Consider the following 20,617-nt stretch of genomic DNA (forward strand, 5'->3'; position numbering starts at 1 on the left):
AGGGGAAAATGGAGCTCGTGGGATATCTAAGATTAGTTGGTGCTGTCACTTGCATTTTTAAAGGATTATATCAGTATCTTATTAAACACACTGATATTCTGGGATAAAGCCTCGGTTTTTTTTTATCAGCCAAGTTGTCTGAATGGTTTCAATCATGTTCGGTATCAAAGTATCTTATTTTTTCACACAGTTTTGCATTTTAATTTATTTTATTATTTGAAGTGAGAAAAATTTAACATAAGTATAATGATAAAGCAGTATGTACAGTAAAAGCTATGAAATACAAATTATGCTACGGAATCATATGCAGTATTAGTGTCGTTAAAAACTGAACTATTATACATATATATAGTTGTACATATATACATTGTAAAGTAGTTATAACAACAAGATACTTCTTGCACCTATTTCACTGCATTAGACAAATCATACATTAACTTAGTATCATTCTGGTTTCAAAAATAATGGAAACATTAAAAGCAGAAAAACATGAAAATATTTATATGTGTATTTTTGTATACATTTGTGAACATAATCTTATGGCTAGAAGTTTCAATACACCCTGCTCTTTAGTGGAAGCGTTTAAAAATAAACTATAATGAAGTTTTGTATACTCTTATAAGACAATTTCTCTCGCTTTGAAGGTAATAATTTTAATCAGTAGTTCTTTTTAGTTCATTATGAGTAAGTCTAATGATTTCCAACTTGGGGTTTGCTTCCCATCAGTAGACTTACTGCTGTTCCAGTGAAGTTCTAATTTAATTAAAAAACAATAAATAATGAGCTATCTGCCGCTATCAATATTATTCAATGTTTAAAAGTAGTCAAAGGCTAGAATAGATTGTAAAGAATGATAAGGAATTTATAAAATTGTAATTGAACCTTAACATTACGCAATGTTGTAAACACCGAAGATCATATTTAAAAAATGGACTTAAGATGAATAAGAAAGATAAACTTTCCTCAAATTAATCAGTTATTTTTCTGACTCTTTCCACATAATTTCGAAGCTTGATTCTCAACTGTTTTAGACAAAATCAACAACAACAAATAACGTTTTAGTCTAGTATGTTTATAGACTCCGTTGGGTAGGGTGCGAATGATAAAACTTTTTTTTTTACATTTTTACAACTAAGGCTGAAAAGTGAACAAATAATTCGTCATCAAAGTAAGGCTAAGAAAAAATATATTGGACATTGTGATATCTTCTACTGATCTATTCTTCCTCAACTTGTTACACACACTCCAGGTGTTGTTCGCTGAATGTCGGAAATGTAGGAGGAACAGAAACAAGCCGAACTAGACTCAGTAAACATTTATCAGGCTTAATCCAGCTTAGGAGCTGCTAGGAAACAAGTAACAAATTTTATTTCACTACAAATTTATTATCCATGTCACTTGCTGAAAAAGGAAATTCTTTGAAGCTCTTGAAAATAAATAACAATTTTAACAGAGTAGAGGAGTCTCACTATAAGACGAAAGTATTAATGAAATAAAATCATTTTATAAAATGTTCGCAGGTTCCAACACTTACATTACTGAAGCTTTAAAAAGATAAATATTATCTTACTCTGATAAAGAAGAAAACACTTGACCGAATAGTCGGTAATAAATTGAAATTTTATCGTTGAAAAAGCGGCGCTGTTATTGTAAACATGCCAAAAACTATTCTACGTAGCTTGAGTGACGTAAATACAATATATTAATTTGCTTGGAAAACAACAACAACATTAACTGAATGTGAGATAAAAGAAGACATTTAATGAAAACGAGAGGATTTTCGTCTTACTTTCTCTCCCCACCCAAAAAACAACAAAAAACAACTTGTATTAAAAGTCCAATATGCAGCTAGCATCATCTCTTATAAAACGACCATAACAGTATCGAAGAGGTAAGGGTAATCAATGTCACTCCGAGTATGGATAAATGTATTTTCCTTTTAATTTATAACTCACACATTACAATTAATGGAATACGACCTTGCCTCTGGGCGATGTAAGTAAAGTAATTATCTAGCACATAAGCCTATTTACCTTACGGTTAATGCATTGAAACATGTATTTTATCTCATTTTTGTGACGTCGCCCAACATGACAGATTATGTTCTTCATTTTATCTTTATTTTATTCACTTTATAAACCTACGCTCTTACCTGATCATCAACGTATCAGTAGATTTTTTTAACTTGTGTATTTTGAACAGTACTTAAGAGAAATTGAGTTGGGCTTGCCATAATGGATGGTCAATACTAAACCGATTAATCAGATTTAGTTAGAATAATTGGAATAAGTGAATACCCCCCTGATATTTTGGTAACTTGATTTAAACCGTTAACACAAGCTCACAGTTTAGCGCTATACCCGTCCTGGTTTCTTTTCAAGTATCCAGGTTATGTTTTCCATGTTATGTTTTATTTCCAAAGTTTCAAGTTACTTTATATATTCTAGTTTATTTGCAAATTGTTAAGTTACGTTATACCTGTCTGGCTTATCAGAAAGTTGCCAAGTTGCACTATACATATCCTAGTTTATTTGAAAAGTGTCAAGTTTGAGACAACCTGTTTAAACAGACTGAACCGAAATACGGTTCAATGATGTGAAATATTTCATTTTTTAGATCTATCTGTTTCATATTCCCACCATTTAGTTGTGCAGTGGTACTTTAGTTTCTAATATATAAAGGTGTTTTGTTACGCTCTCTGCAAATTAACAATAATCAGTCAAATTACAGAAATGTAAGTTCTTCGAATGACATATAGTGAAAATGAATCAAAACACTGTAAAAACGTTGATGACAGAGCAAAGATTACTAGACATTGTTAAAACAAATGATCGCCTGGGGACGCTCCCTGACCCAATGATTTCTACGCGAAAAAAACAAACCAAAACATGACCCAGATAAATTTATTTGCAGTAATTTTTCAATTTTTGTTTTTACAAAAACGTTGCTTGTATATATCTTCAGGTGGGTACGTTTGCTTCTTTTTTAACATCCATATAACGTGAGCACGTTTGTTTTCTCTGTTACATAATAAAAAGTTTAAAGCATTAGTTCTTATATTTTAAAATTAACTTAAAAATCAATATTACATTTTAGAGAAGTAGATTATTCATACTAGGACAGTTTAAAATATTTTCCTTCTCTTCGGAAGCCTCATATGTGAAGACGAATTACAGACATTAGGAGTATTAGTACTAAAGCCCTCAAAGTTATCGCTCTAAAACCTACCATTTTTCGTCAGCAGCCAATTGTGGGAAGAAACTTGCTCTTAATGGCACAGAATAATAATAATAAACATACTAGAACAGGAGGAAATTAAAACTTATCTCCTGAAGCTGACATTTCTTTGGCTTCATAATGATGAATTAAAATTTTTAGGTCTAACTATCAGATGTTTCGATTCACAAGCACCGTCAATAACATGTGGGTATGTATTATGTATTTATATAGCCACATGACAAAACCAACGAAACAAAACTCTTAATCTAATGCAGCTGGCTAGGTTTACGGTAACAACTTAAAGATTAAGGCCGGTAAATGCCATTAGAATACATTTTTGTAAATAAATATCCTCTGTAATTGATTGGAAACAAATACAAAAAAACAAACAACATTTTTCACAAATTTTCTTATCTGCCAAGTATGCTCGAGGGCAATCTGCTGAAATATAAACTACTGGTATTAATTAGTTTGTCGAAGACAAGATAAACCTGGTATTAACCAGACAACTAGACTGCAAGGAGCACAACTATCATTCGTACATAAAAAGCTATCCTTCAATTCTAGGACAAAGTATAATCAGAATAGGTGAGAAAGCACGCAGGGTCTACTTGAAATAAAGCATATGACAGTGTTTCCTAGAACATTTTTGTAGAAATAATATGCGCACACTTAGAGATGGTAAGAATTTTTACCACAGAGTGTTATAATTATATTGCGCTGTCTGTGTTTGAATGTTCACAAAACATAGCTTCCTCAAACTAATTACAACATATACATTATTGGTCCGTTATTGGTACATGGTTGACTATCATTATAGAACTTATTAAACTTCATAAAATAGTATTCTAATTAACTAGTTGTTCCGTCTCTTGTGATCGAGAAAGCTGCATGTATGTACTCTTGTTACATGTTCTCCCACTTCAACAGCCAGTCAAATACTTCCGTAATACCTATATTTGTCTCCCACTCAACCAACCACCGTCTAGTGGCACAGCGATATTTGTACGGACTTACAACGCTACAAACCTGGTTTCGATACGTGTGGTGGGCAAAGCACAGATATCCCATTGTGTACTTTTGTGCTTGATTACAATCAAACAACTCTATAATTATCTCATCAACATCAAGTCCAATGAAAGCCGAAACTCTACTACGCCATTTGCTTTGTACCAAAAACCCCAAAATACATTTTTTTATTGAATCACTTCGCACGACATCACATCAAGTAAAAGCCAATATTATAAGTCTTATAACATCTTTGCTTATTTAATTCACAAATCGTATATATTGTAATTACTAGTGATTTTGCACAACGCTTCATATTAACCTTTACTTTTTCTTTATGAATACTTGTTTCGTATTTAGAAAACAAACCAGCGTTTAATCATATATGCTTTCGTTTAGGTTAATTATGTAATTATAGTGTTATATTAGTGTATTATGCTTTTAAAAATGTTGGTTATTACCTAATTGTAAATTAGAAATAGTATCCAGTGACTAATTATGTTGTTACAAATGTTATTTATTAATTACGTAATTACACTTCGTTATATAGTCAAAAGCGTTAAAGGTATTGTTTGCTGACTGATTACGTAATTACACGTATTGTTTACTGACGTGTTACACATATTGATAAGTATTGTTTACTGAACAGCTATTTAATTATATATATTTATAATTTATTCTCTAGTTATTTAATTAATTGTCTTTATAGTTTCTACACCTTTTAAAAGGTGTAGAATATCCTCAGGTATTGTCAAATTACACCCTACACCCTTTTTATTGAAATTTATATGATCTTTTTACGAGTGGATATGCTGTCGGACTCCCCAGTATAGCTTAACCTCTTATTTCATTTTTCATCTGAAAGTATCCCCCTCTCCTCTGTTTATAAATTTATGCTTACGTACCTGTGTAATTATATATTTAAAAACGGCTGGTATGGGTAGAGAAAGCACTAGCAGAGGCCCATACCAGTCGTTTTTAAATATATAATTTTCTATACAAGTGGCTTTTCTCGTCATCACGGGTACCCGTGTAATATTTAAGAGTAATATAGGTATTGTTTGGTTATTGAATTCCGCGCAAAGCTCCACGAGGATATTTGTTCTAGCGGTCCATAAATTTGGACAGAGGGAAGACAGCAGCCAGCTTTTGGGCTATTATTATAAAACCGAACAGTGAATTCGACCGTTACTTTTATCACGCACACACCATCCCAATGTACAAAACGCCATTCTTTTCTTTTGTGCAGGAACGCAATGTGAGCCAAAGAACCCCGGATCTACAGTTTAACACAATAATTAGTGAGGCGCGCTCGGCCCAATATAGATATTAAATTAACTGAAACAGCAGGCCCCCAAGCTAACAGGTACACTTCCGTTTTTATCTCTCACCTTCGCTACCATGCCCAGAATGTAGCTATAACTATCATACATAATATACAAGAAAAAATTTGGTATACTTATTTAAGAATGATTTTTGTCTTTATACATATATAAGTAAAACACAACATCCTAACGAAGGCAAAATATTATAACACACTGGAAAACAGCAAGCACTAACCTATGATACATGCGCTGTAATATATGTTTTAAAACCGATTTTTTATTATTTCAAACGCCTTGAAGAGGCCTCATAATCACATATATTACATACAAAACAAATACAAAGATCTAATACACAGCTATATACAGTTGAATGCACCTAATACTAACTGTAATAGCTCATGTCAAAGGACACACAATAACGTAACGTTGTGAACAAGGAATCGCTTTAATATTTAGGTCGTTAGTATTTTTATGCATACCAAAGGCCGAAAATATTAAGACTCATATTGAAAGTTTAATTTAAGCGTGTTGTAATTGTTAAATATATGTTTGTAACTCCTTAAGTTTTATTAACTATCAGTTACAGAATACGTATCTTTTACTAACAGTTATTTATTTCAAATTAAATTATTATTTTTATTTCTGTTTATTTTGCTTTTAAACAATGTTAAACAAGAATGTTTAGTCTTATAAAAAACAATATACCTTCATGCAAGACCTACGAAATAGGGTTATGTAAGCCTAGACGAAACATGTATTGAGTAGTCCGAAGATAATTTTTATGTACAATTATGTATTATCCCCTCCTGTTTCTTTTCCAGTCTGAAACGATACTGAATACTCCAATTATCTTATTAAGTATGAGTGATTAATAAAGTGTATACAACTTTGGTAAAGGATTTCAACCAAATTTCTTAATATTTTTACTGACTTACGTAATAAATTTCAAACTACGGTAGGCTACTTCTAGAGTGAAATTTTTGTACTTACAGTCATTCAATGAAACATATATTTTGTAGTTGTATCAGTGTTGTCCAGATCAACATTGCTGAATTTATCTTTAGATACATTTACTCTTTTTTATACTTTTTATTTTGCAATTAAACCCGGAAAAACAATTCGTTAAAAAAATGTCTATAAAATATATGTTACCACGTAAATTACTCCTTTTCTTATTGCCCTCTGATGGCTCAGGGATAAGCTTGAGATTTTATATTGTTGAAAATTTGGGATCAACACTCATGGTGATCAAAGCGCTTTATCATACACAAACTATTATATTCGTGATTACATTACAGTATTTATAAAATATAAGAATTAAAACATGGATAGTCCAACAATACTCGGGCTTGAACTTTTTGTCTTCACCGATGTTTTTAAATCTATTATATTGAAATTAAAAACACTTTCATGTAAAAAGTGTTCAGAGCAAGCAAGTATAATCTATACAAAATAGTCTGTAAATGTGCTTTTTAGTCGGTAGTTTCAACAACGTTTTTAAAACAAAAAAGTGTTTATGAAATGAGTGCTTTTCATTTTAGTTCTTTCTCAACAAAAATTGAAATAAACTACGAAAAACTTTATGAAAATAAAATAGTGATATTCACAAAATATGATTTGAAATTAAATTTATGTTTGCAGTTGAGTACTATTACACGAAATTAGAGTTTATTGCTTTACTACTCTCTTAACGTTTAATGAATTTCTTAGTTTACCGAAACTACTACAGGGCTAACACGAATAAATACTGACTATTGCTATTGTGCATATCGAGATGTTATTATTGTACCTGTTACTTTCGAAAGAAAAGGGCTAGAAAATCGAAATTGTAAAGTGTTAAGAAATTGCTTCGTTGTTTTCACAGTATTACGATGGTTACGGCGCTTGACTCCCAATCGGATAAGGCGGGTTCGAATCCCTGTCCCACCAAACATGCTCGTCCTTTCAGCTATGGGAGCATTATATTGTGATATTTAATTCCACTATTTGCTGGTGAAACAGTAGCTTATAAGTTGGTGGAGGGTGTGTTTACTAGATGCCTTCCCTCTAGTCTTTCAATGGTAAATTAAAGAAGGCTAGCCTAGATAGCCCTCGTATAACTTTGCATGAAATTCAACCTGAACCTCATCGTAGTATTACTTCGTTTCATGTATTGAAAATAAGTAAATGATTTTTATAACATTATATTATAAAAAACACTTATTATTTCCTAAAAATCTACATATTTTATACGTTTATTTGCTCAACCTTTTGTTTATTAGCCTTCCAGACATTTATACTATCAACAAGTACTTGATAAGTAAAACATGATATCAACATCTAGACATCTATACGTTTCTTATTCGTGGACGACTTTGTGTCAATGATTCCAAATATGAACACAGATTTTAAGATTAAACATGTAGGAAGGCATGTGAAAGAAATGAAATGTTAGTTTCAAATTTATGTCTTATTTTCATCATGTTTAAGGAAGTAACGGCTTATGTTCGCAAAATGTCATACTCTACAATGATTAAGCAATATGTACACGTATAATACTTAAAGTTACTGCTATATTTCTTACAATAACTGGCGATATGCAATTTTTTAAATACACGATAATTCATGTGATTAAAGTAAACTACAGCTACTGCTGGTTTGTTATTATTGCATTGTATTTGTTATGTCAGAAATATGTAATAGTTTTACAATGATAGCTGCTTTAAGGGCGACTAACCTACCATATGCAATTGTCATAAGTTCAGAATACCAGAAAGTCAATGGAGAGAAAGAAATATGTGGTTTGTCAAGTGCTGGTAAAAATATAATTTTAGAATCGACTGAACTTTGTAAGCACATGTTTTCAGAAACGTAGTTGACGTGACATGCAAGTTTATTTTATTGTTAGAGATATCATAAATGCGTTATTTTGAGTAAATGCGATTTAACATGAGACTGTTTGGTATAAACAATATCCACGGCACTTTACGTGCACATGGGATAAATAGCTAGGTCAGAAACCCCTAGGGTTTGGGCATAGTGCTGTTTCTAAATTCCAACTATTGATCTGAGGGAAAGCAGCCTATCTCAAACAAAGAGACTGATCTGACTGTCACTCACGACTGAAACTGCAAGACTTTTTCTGCGGCATCGTGGCGCAAACATTGGATCTTTCCACCCCTAGCACAGAATACTAACTAAATAGGCCACGGCTCTTTTTAAGTCAGACGTTAAACAAGTAAGATATTAACTACCAATTCAACCACTAATCTGTCTTCACGCAAACGACTACAATCCTTGATAACGGCTCTCCACTTGAAAATTGAAGCGCTCTCATAGAGACACGATAAGACTACTAGTAGTAATCGCCTAATAAGGGTATAATACTCATATTATATGAGTTCAAACTCAAATTACAAAAGCAAAAACAAAGTGAATCAGTAAAAGAAAAATTGTACTTCGTATACATTTAAAATTAATGATATATAGGGCACAAATACCAGAAAGATTTAGATACTGGAATTAGAACTACTATGTTTAATTCTCAATACCGTACGGGAACACATAAAAGAACGCAATAAACATCAGTTGTTCATCAATGCTCCTTTGATGTACTTATGTTTTGTCTTCTCACTGGTTAGCCACGACAGTAAAGAAAAAATATTACCATTGACTCGTCAAAGTGTGTAACGTACGTTTCACGCAACCCACGAATCAATCTTGAGTTTGGCTACACAAGTTACGTGATCTGTCAAGTTGGACAAGGAGTATAATCCCAAACGAGTTTTTTTTAATAACCCGAAATATTACCTTTCGCACAAGAGGCCACCTATAATGGATGGGTGAAAGGAATGTGAAATCTGCGAATAAAAGTATTTATATGAAAAATGATACCTCTTCTATAATAATAATATCAACAAAACAGGTTCATATATTTTGTCGGAAAAGAAATATAGTAATTTATGTATGTTTTTATTTTAAACTTGTTCGAACAAGACAAGCTATTTGGCTGGAAAACCAGCATCAGTGATAAAGTTCCGATAAAAGTGCTTAATTTATTTATCTTTTTTTGATCACCCAGGAATTAAAAATGACGAAATAAACTTTTCAAGAAAGGTTTTTTGTTTTGTTTTTTTGCCAGGAGGGCGGGCGAGTTGAGTATTTCCTGTGTTGAAGGAATGTAAAACATTATGTATTGAACTGTAATGAAATTAATTTCGACAAGTAAGTTTGTGTTCGCTAGTCGTGAGAAAGTAATTTATTGCAACGGAACAGGCTGTGTGTGTGTGAGTTGAAAGATTGATTTTGTTACTTGCATTTTAACACTAATAAAGCAACAATAACTAGTGTTCATATCATAAAGAAATGTAATCTAGTAAATACTTGTGAACTTGTAACAACATGTTTTGGTTTAAAATACACTTTTCAAGTGTTATAAATTAAATATGTTATAGTAAAAATATAGAGACAAAACAAAGAAAACTATCAAATTTAGATGTAGAAATGTCAGAACACAGCAAGCAAATGTAACAAAAAATATATTTTTCCATATTTAGGTTGGGGGAAGGCTCCATACACAGACATATTTTATGTTTCACAACTATCTTAACCATGTCTTTCTTATTAAAAATAAACATTCAAACACTCTAATCACACTATTTATTACAACCCAAAATTATTTTTGTTTCATTCGTACATGTATGCCTCAACTTAAAAATACTTTTTTGTAATCTTCTGAAATTTATTTACTTATCTGTTTTTACCGTTATCATTGTTTTAATGTAGTTATTGTTGTTAACTGTTGGACGAGATTGTTTAAATGTATATATATAACAATCAACAAATACATTAAAAGATTTTACTGATAGTACAATCCTATCGTTAATGTTTAAGTTAATCATGATAATTAAATACTATTTTTAGTCCTATGAATGTATGTGAATTTTCTTTCAAAGGCTTAGGCTATAATGTTGACACCAAATCTAAGAGAAAATTAGCCCGACTTTTTTAAAATTGTAAATCATCTAAGAGGAAAATAAGTTCCGACCGATGTAAACACTAAACCACATGAAATGATAATTTGTTGTTTTCGAAACTCTACACAAAAATTATTTCAGAAGTTACCAAAAATATTTTATTGCGTAAACCTATCATCCATCAATCATTGAACTGATTTATAAAATTTATATGTTACGTAAGATTACATGGTGAAGACTATTCAGCTGAACCAGCATTTATTTTTGTTTAACAGATGTTTAACGTGTGAATTTTTATATATAATATCATAGCTTCTAGTCTGTGTGAAATAATAAAGACTCATTTCATACTCTGTATGTAATTCGATAAGTTCTATATATATAATATCATAGCTTCTAGTCTATGTGAAATAATAAAGACTCATTTCATACTCTGTATGTAATTCGATAAGTTCTATATTATATAATATCATAGCTTCTAATCCATGTGACATAATGAAGACTCACTTCATATGTATGTATGTAATCCGATAAGTTCTATATTATATAATATCATAGTTTCTAGTCTATGTGACACAATAAAAACTCACTTCATACTCCGTATGTAATCCGATAAGTTCTATATTATAAATTCTTTTTCATGAATATAAAAGAAAAAAGCTAGATATATGAAAATTTTGAGTCTTATACTCAAAAAGTACATAAAAATGACCCCAACCCACGTTTTATGACATAACTATATACTATTATACAACATACGACAGAATTTTAGTTATAAAGTAAAAACACAATTATAATTATGACTTTGAGATGAAACTTGTATACATTCAACAGTGAGAGATTATAAAACCTTCTGAATGTATAGTAAATAGCATAATGAATGGTATTATAGTTCTAGAGGTCTTGATGAAAGGTTTAAGAATGTGTCAAAATGTCCAAATAGAATTCTCTCAATTAATATTTCAGGCTAGATATATACTCTTCTAGTTTAATGGAACCTTTAAAGTTGTTGTTTGAATTTGTTTGTTTTCCATCATTGAAAAGTCCATGACGAGTGAATCAGTGTTGGAAATATGAAATCTCTCTAGAATGCGATTAACAATAATTAGCAATGTGGGAAATTCCTCCAGATATTTTATTAGGAAGGATTCTGACACACGTTACTTTCAATACAAGTATTGCTTCACGCACGGTGATTAAAAGTTATCCGACTGTTATTGTAACAGACCTCTTATGGTTTGTAAAACTTATCGCTATGTTCAATTTATTGACTTGGATAAATGTTTGTATGTTTGTTTCGAATATTCACGGAAAGACGCACAAGAAATATTTACGCTTGCCGTTCCTAATATAAAATTGATAGACTAGGGTTAAGGCAGTGAGTCAAGAGTAACAATCGTCAACATTGTGAGGCTGATCTAATGTGGTTTAACCTTCACTCTCATAATACACCTATGGCCTCAAAAAACAGAGTGCGACTTTGAAGCAAAGGGACGCAAACCGAGGATCCTAAGATTCATACACCAGCATGCTAACTTCTTTGTCACGTCCTGCCTCAGATGAGAGTGAGAACTAATTTTAGTGAACCTTATTTTTCAATTCTATGTTACTTAAATTTTATAATTATAATTAAAAAGCTCAGATAATAGTTTAACAACATTAGCCAATCTGGTTGTGCATTTCAAACACAGTGTAGAAATACTGATATTATATATTGTATATATAGAAAAGCTCTACTAAAATATAATATTACTATCAAATATTATGACTTGTCAAGCACTATAGGTTCTTTATAATAAAAACAATACATGGTTCTCACGTTCTACAGTGCTACGTAAATTGAATGTTCATGATAAGATAAAAAATAAACTGAATAAAATAGCACACTAGAATATTTAATTGTAATAATAATAATAAAAATATTTCGTTCCTTCCATAAAAACAGTTAAAGTAAAACATAACGTTTACTATTTTTCACTGACTTATTTTATTCTGCCTAAAGACATAAAGTAAGAATATAAAATTTCTTCTTCAGAAGTAAAGGTCCACCTTTCAAAAGCGCTCGGGTTATAAGGTTTTTTATTGTTTCATATTAAGACTTCTTGAACTTACGTGTTTATCTGATTACATAAAGCGAGAGATATTTTTAGCAATAGTTTACGTTTCTTTAGGGGAAAAACCATCGACATACATACCAGAAATCCAACATATATACATCAACTCTGTTCAGTTCTTTGAACCTAACCTTAACCAAGCAGTTTAGTAACTAACATCAGTCTGGGTTATTAACGAATTAAAACTGGGAGAGTAAAGACTCATTACTGTAATAGTTGAAGAAGAATTCATAGAAAAACGAAAGCACAACAAGTAATCATATATATAACGTTCTCTGCTATTCCTGTACACAGTTTTTATTTGTTTAACCCAAACTAGAAATAAACGTTTTTCACAATTTCGATCACGAACACTTGCCAACTGTAATTTACGATTTTATTTCTTACCCTTTCTTTTCAACCCTTTTATGTAAACAGAGTTAAAAAAACAAACTTTCTTTATATATTAAATTTCCATTAGCAACAACGAATAAAACTAACGATTCGAGCAAGTTTAGAGAGTGGTCCCTTTCTTCATTGGAATGAAGAAAGTCACACTCTTTATAATGACTCAAACATTTAAGGCAGTTTTAATATTTTATTTTGGTTGCTTTTAACACTGCTTTGCAATTTTGTATTGAAAATAGGAAGGAATAAACAAAGTATTATTTACATTATCAGTTTATTTTGAGAATTTTGAGAATAAATCTGAAATTATGTTTCTAGTTTCAAATAAATTTAAAAATATACATTGCACTAACACTTGACAAAGTCTTAAATGGGCCTAAACTAACTCAATTAAAGTAGAATTAATGTCAAATGGCTGGCGATTAGAGAATAAAAAATAATGGTAAATTTCCAAATCTACATAAAGCAAAAATATGCGGTAGAAATTTCTTTGTTCAAAAAATATATATTTATATAAAAAAGGGCCCGGCATGGCAAGGTGGTTAGGGCGCTCAATTCGCAATCTTAGGGTCTTGGGTTCGAATTTCCGTCACATCAAACATGCTCGCCTTTTCAGCCGTGGGGGTGTTATAAGGTGATGGTCAATCCGACTATTCGTTGGTAAAAGAGTAGTCCAAGAGTTGGCGGTGAGTAGTAATGACTAGTTGCCTTCCCCCTAGTCTTACGGCCCGGCATGACCAGGTGGTTAAGGCACTCGACTCGTAATCTGAGTGTTGCGAGTTCGAATCCCCGTCATATCAAACATGCTCGCCCTTTCAGCCGTGGGGGCGTTATAAGGTTATGATCAATCCCACTATTCGTTGGTAAAAAAGTAGCCCAAGAGTTCGCAGTGGGTGGTGATGGCTAGCTGCCTTCCCTCTAGTCTTACACTGCAAAATTAGGGACAGCTAGCGCAGAGAGCCCTCGAATAGCTTTGCACCAAATTAAAAAATAAACGAACCCTCTAGTCTTACACTGCTACATTGGGGACGGCTAGCGCAGATAGCTCTCATAGTTTTGCGCGAAATTAAAAACAAAACAAAAGTACTAAAAAAATACGAAATTGCGTAAGGTGAAGAAAATGTTTACATGATATCAGAACAAAAAATACACTGTGTTCGTGAAATACCTTTTATTATAATATATACGTACCGAATATTGTACCTGGTTCCTGTCTACTGATTTAAACACTTAGTAGTCTAAAAACGTTATTTATCAAAGACCAGTCTGGAGGCCGTCTATACGTATACTTTGTTAAACCCTTTATTATCCATATACTAAATGCCATGAATTATATAAATTATCTTCCTGAAAATTACAGCTACACTACGTGTATTAGGGACAAGTCAATATTCAATTATCCTACAACAATAAGCTTACGGGAATGTTTTCTATTTTGTTCATCAACCTGGAACGAATGAACGGACGTGTTTCGTCGTACAGTTGTACAATACTCGAAAACACCGATACCTGTCGGAGATGAAACTACGTGTTGCGACTCGAGAAGAAACAGCTGTTGAAAATGTAGATTTATAGCTGCGTTCCTTAACAATAATGACTACCTTTATATTCCATAGTAGATTCTTTTAAAATATTTACGTTCCACAATATACTTCTATGACGTTTATTTTTAAATAGAGTAGTTCATAATCCTTGAGCAAAGATCAGTTAATTGTTGAACTTGACGTCAAATAATAACTGTAACAAAAAATATTACTCATTCTTTTAAACCGATATTACGAAGCTAATGACCACTAACTTCAAACTGCCGCCCACTGGTATAACTATTTTCTTTGTGAACAGTTAGCAAAACATAACCTGTTTAGTATAAGTAGTTTGTTTGTATCTTGGAACATTTATTGTTCATTTACTGTTTATCCCGTTCGAGGTGCAATAATTTGTTTCAATCGATATTTAAGTTGTTAAAGTGTAGCTATCGATAAAAATGTGCGAAAGAAAACAGGAAAAGGTTTCTGTTCTTTGAGGTAACTCTGAAACTTTGAACTTTATCGGAAACATTTAACTTTAATGAGACTATGCTGTGTTTTAGAAAATTGAATCTATTTTTCTTGTACTTACATTCGTTTGACTTCGGGTGGCAAATACCTCGGCACAAACTGTAACCCGCGATTACTGCAGTCTATTGTTCTGCTGCGGCACTCACACTCTACTGGACACTGTGACAGTCGTTTAGCTCGGCCAGGCGCGAGACACTGGAAAACAAGTAGCAACAGGACCACGTGCAGCACGGCCAGGGGAAGCAGCAGCCGACGGGCCATGATGTACAAAGGACAGCACGGCACTACGTCGGCATAGGCTGCCGTCCAGATACTCCTCTGAAAACGGCGTATACGGCCAAATGTCTGGTCGAGTTTCAGCCTAGGGCCTGAATGACGAGTTTCTGAGCCCACTTCGACTGAGGCCAACGTAGCGGTCAAAAACGCACTTGGTCCACAAAAAATATATTCGGCTACAGAGGCCTTGGTACTAACATTTAAGTAATTTGTTCCTTTTCTTCACACCACTTTTGTTTTACACAACTTTCAATTGGCTACAGTGACCAACAGGGGTAAAATTACTCTGTCGTTTACCTGGTTCTTATACGGTCAGTCCAGAGAACGCATAGTGTCCACTAGTAGAAATGAATTATTATAACTGGTTGAAAAACAGAGAAAGAGGTGTTTAGCAATTGCCTAATGAATTTTTTTAATAAGACGATTAAATGGGACGATTAACTTTGAATTGTTTTCACGAAATCAAAACGTACTTGTAGTTGTCAATGGAGCTGTTGTCAATAGCTAGTTTTAATTCCTACTCACTCCCTTCCTACGCCAGTTGCGGCGAGAGATTTTATACCAGTCACACACACACACTACCGTACTTAGCAGAACAAGGAACTGTAGTGCGGAACAGCAAACACACGCATACAGACAGACCAAGGGACCGCCTCGGGAACCCAAGATTTCTGTAATTTCTACGAAGGACAGACGGGAAAGGCGCATGAGCAAACTTCATAATCGAGAGCGTGCTGGGCGGGTCCCTTCACTAATTCGGGCTTAACCAGGAGAGAATTAGTTTTAGTATCCACCTCACCTTATTGAAGAGCTAAGTCGTACAGAAACATAGGATCCAATCCGACCTTTCATTTCTCGAAGCGAAACTGTCTAATCAGAGAAATAAACTCAATAAAACTTGAGTTCTTCCATGATTTTTCTGGCCAGTACGATTTGTGCGTGCGGCAGCATTTCTTTACTTTATAACGAACACTGTGTACTCCTGGAGTACGTGAGACGATTCAAACACTGACAGAACTACCACTAGAATTCCTCTTTCTAAGTAACTGAAGAAAGAAAATAAAAGGAGTTTATTTCTTATTGATATGATGCTTTCTTAGTTTTCTCCACAGAAATTCACCAGTGATTTTTTCAGAGCAACAGAGATAATTATATTACGGTTTCTTAGCGTAGCTTTATAAATATCGCTAAATTATTTTAATTATGTATAATTCATAAACATGCAAGTTGTACTATATATATTTCAAAAGACAGTCCGAACGTTCGTAAATAAATAAGAAAATAAAAAGGATTTTGTATTTTATTCAAGTTTGAAGATAAAAATTAATAGTACTCCACCAGGGTCATTCGACTGCTTCTCAGTTTCTTGCAGTGCATATTTCTTTCAATACGCCCTTATCATTCCTTACAACATTCCTATTTTTGGGTAAATTAACAAGTGAATGAGAGTGTCATTACACTACAAGGACAACAAGCCTCTATTCATTTTTCAAGTGAGCAATAATATATATATATATGTTCTCGTCTATCCTTTAATGTACAAAAAGTGTGGTTTATAAATTAAGAGCTTGTGATATAAACGAGCATCACATTACCTTTCGCATTGAATTATATCGATAAATTAATAAATCACATTCTTATAGCACGTGAAGTTCACCGGATACGTGAAGGATGAACCAAGAACTATCTCTTACTTCAAAAAAACAACAACAATTTGTTTGTTTTGGAATTTCGCACAAAGCTACTCGAGGGCTATCTGTGCTAGCCGTCCCTAATTTAGCAGTGTAAGACTAGAGGGAAGGCAGCTCTAGTCATCACCACCCACCGCCAACTCTTGGGCTACTCTTTTATCAACGAAAAGTGGGATTGACCGTCACATTATAACGCCCCCACGGCTGTGAGGGCAAGCATGTTTAGAGCGACGCGGGCGCGAACCCGCCATCCTCGGATTACGAGTCGCACGCCTTACGTGCTGGACCATGCCAGGCCCAAACAACAACAACCAAACATTGTTTGGCTTCCTTATCGCTACACTAATTAGTTAGCTCTTACTTTAAGAACAAAAACCTTCAGATGTGACCATGTCGTGTGAGTAGGATTGATGCTATAAGTTATCCGTGTGTGTGTTATCTTGCAAATATGACGACTCAGGAAATAAGTTGTATCATAAAATATATCTGCTAAAACACGGGACATAATACAGTAATCACCAAAAATGTTTATCTTCATGAAGTTTATTTTGTTCTCCGTAAATGTTAAAGCGAACCCGTAATCTGAGGGTTGCGGGTTCGAATCCCCGTCGCACCAACCATGCTTGTCCTTTCAAACGTGGAGCGTTATAATGTGACGGTCAATCCCACTATTCGTTTTTAAAAGAGTAGCTCAAGAGTTGACGGTGGGTAGTGATGACTATCTGCCTTCCCTCTAGTCTTACACTGCTAAATTAGGGACAGCTAGCGCAGATGGTCCTCGTCTAGATTTGCGCGAAATTCAAAAACAAACAAACTTTGTGAATTGAACTCTCCAGTTTGCGCTGCTAACTTTAAACTCGCATAACCAAATCTCCCTAATTTACCTGTAAATATTATTCATTATTTTTAACGCAGAACACCTTTTTAAGGTATTCTATTTACGTAAAGTTAATCTATTATCTTGGCGTATTGAAGAAGTAATCTTTTATAGAATTATTTACTTATTTAATCAATACTTCAATATTGTTTTAATATATATATAAAACAATACTCACAGGTCATAAAACAAATTAATTATATGTTTATGCTGCGTGATAAATGTTTTCACTAATGTTCATATTTCTATCTCGAAACTTCTGTGTTTGAAAGCCATTAGCTTTACTTACGATTCTTTCTGTTAGATGTTTAGTGCGTTAGGCTTATTTCATGATTAGGAATTTTTTGTATAGTACTTTAAGAATTGTTACCTGATTAATTCATATTTTATAATCTTAAACCTTTTAAAGCAAGACTTAAATACCCTTGTTTATAGCTAATTATAAGATATTTTTGATGTTAAAATGTACTACAAAATGTTGTCATGGATATGCTGTGTTGAAATTTTCGCCTTGTTTTCTGTTAAAAACTTTGATATATATACGTTTAAAGAACATGTTTCACACAACGTATACTCATCCACATGTAACCCTTGCTAGTTACTAACTTATTGAATCTTCAATAGAATAGTACCTCAAAATGTTGTTGATATATGTTTGTTTTGAATTTCGCGCAAAGTTACTCGAGGGTTATCTACGCTAGCTGTTCCCAATTTAGCAGTGTAAGACTAGAGAGAAGGCAGCTAGTCATCACCACCAACTCGTGGGTTACTCTTTTACCAACGAATAATAGGATTGACCGTTACATTATAACGTCCCCACGGCTGAAAGGGCGAGCATAGTTGGTGTGACGGAGATTTGAATCCGCGACCCTCAGATTACGAGTCTAGTGCCTTATCCACCTGGCCATACCGGGCTGTTGATACGTATAAGTTGATATTTTGATAAAGTCAGCACACTATTTGTAAGCATAGATTCAAGAATATCATTAGAAAGTCTTTGTTATACTTACAACCTGGACAACATGCTATAACAGGTAGAGTTGCCTTGTTTTGTTTTTTGTGTTACCTTTCTTGTAAACAAGATATATTTAAAACGTTTTAAGGTTCTTAAATGTTTGTTCCTTTTCTGTAATACAAGGTTTTGGTAGCTTTTTTTTTAAAATAATATATTTTTTACAATACATTCATACGCATATGACGCAGTTCATTAACTTCTATTATTAGACTATGTGACAAAAACAAACACAGTACATGTAGTAATATTCATAAAACTCTCAACAAGCTAAAGTGTTCGACATGAAAAATATGTATCTTAAATCGTTACGCTTTATTAGATATTAGTACACGTTAGCCGTAAAGCCTCATAGAAGGTAGAAATACTTTAATATTTTATCCCTATATTGTAAAACTCGTTTTTGACAAATTTGTTCTCGTACTTCCCCAGGGATTTATATTTCACTTATTTTAGTTTCCTCTCTTCATTTTGATAAAATTAGTACATCAAAAACTCTCATTAGATAATATAAAACATTGGTTAAGTTTGGAACCTGAATAAATCTTCTAATCAGTGTAGTTGTTAATGTTCGTTCGTGTGCTTTCTTTTTCGTTTTCAAAAACATTGTTTAAAACGTTTGGAAGTAAACGCACCTGGTATTTACCTCTATAAGCATTTTAGATTTAGCACCATCTAGTGGAAAGTATGATAGTGTAGAGAATTAAAGTTGAGAGTGAGTTACAATTTTAACTAGCAAACAGCTTTAATTGATGATTGTGCTCTGATGAAAATGTGAGATTTTGTTGTTTACACTGTAAAGACCAGTTATAACACTAACTAGTAATTTTAGTAATACAACTTGTTGCATGTTCGCATGTAATGTATAAAAAAATCTCTTAATCTTTCTTTGCTGGATTAAATTTTCATTTAACTTAAATCCGCAATAGTAAATGTGAACACTTGGAAAGTAACAAAACAATATAATACCTAACATAATAGCTTATGAAGTGAAAAACGTAACATTTACGGAAATAATAGTACTTTAATTTCAGATAAATAAATTTCAACAGGAAATATTGCGAAAATTATAAAACATCAAGAGTTATATTTTAACTATTAAATATTTGAAAAAATAAATTATTCATTTTATATTTAATATTACAATAATAATTTTTAAATTACATCCCCCTCCAGAAATTACTTTTGTATAAATCACAAGGAAAGCAGCGTTACTGTGTTGTTAACAGAACTAAAAAATTATACAAATTAATAGTAGAAAGCATTTATTATTAATCCTAGCCAATCGATGTTCATCAAGTTCCACAGGGAGTGAAAAAGTAAGACAAGAGTTAGATACAAAATTATTCGCTCCCCGCAAGTAAACACACCCAAAATTATTTATCGGTTTTATTTCTTTTAGTTTTTATTTGTGTTTTTTATTTTTAAAGATAGAAATACTTACTGCGTTATTAAAGAAAACAATTACTTGAAAAGTATATTTCAAGCTGTTAAGATGTCGATATCAAATAATATGAGTTTGATTCATGTTGTTGAGTAATTATAACTTTACAGTAAACTGGAGAAAAACAATGATTGTATACATATATGTTTGTGCCGGTATATATTTCTGTGTGTAAGATAACAAATATTTTCACATTTTAGTTCATACGTATACCATCTTAATATATATGAAGGATAAACAAATATGTGTGGC

General features: G+C 32.6%; 1 protein-coding gene across 6 annotated transcripts in view; it reads right to left on the minus strand.

Annotated features, from left to right (window-relative positions):
• The window catches only part of LOC143229062 (protein slit-like), a 561,294-nt gene that overhangs the window by 536,415 nt on the left and 4,262 nt on the right, over window positions 1-20,617 (minus strand). For 5 of the 6 annotated variants that reach the window (XM_076460803.1, XM_076460801.1, XM_076460804.1 and 2 more), the window contains exon 1: window positions 15,127-16,317. The exons of the other annotated variant lie outside the window; for it this stretch is intronic. In XM_076460803.1, the coding sequence (XP_076316918.1) occupies window positions 15,127-15,326 (200 nt within the window). In that variant the 5' untranslated portion in view covers window positions 15,327-16,317. Of the gene's footprint in view, window positions 1-15,126; window positions 16,318-20,617 lie in introns of those variants that run through there. 6 annotated transcript variants of the gene reach the window in all.

Source organism: Tachypleus tridentatus, chromosome 10 (genome assembly GCF_004210375.1).
Source record: "Tachypleus tridentatus isolate NWPU-2018 chromosome 10, ASM421037v1, whole genome shotgun sequence".
In the NCBI taxonomy this organism is placed as follows: Eukaryota; Metazoa; Arthropoda; class Merostomata; order Xiphosura; family Limulidae; genus Tachypleus; species Tachypleus tridentatus.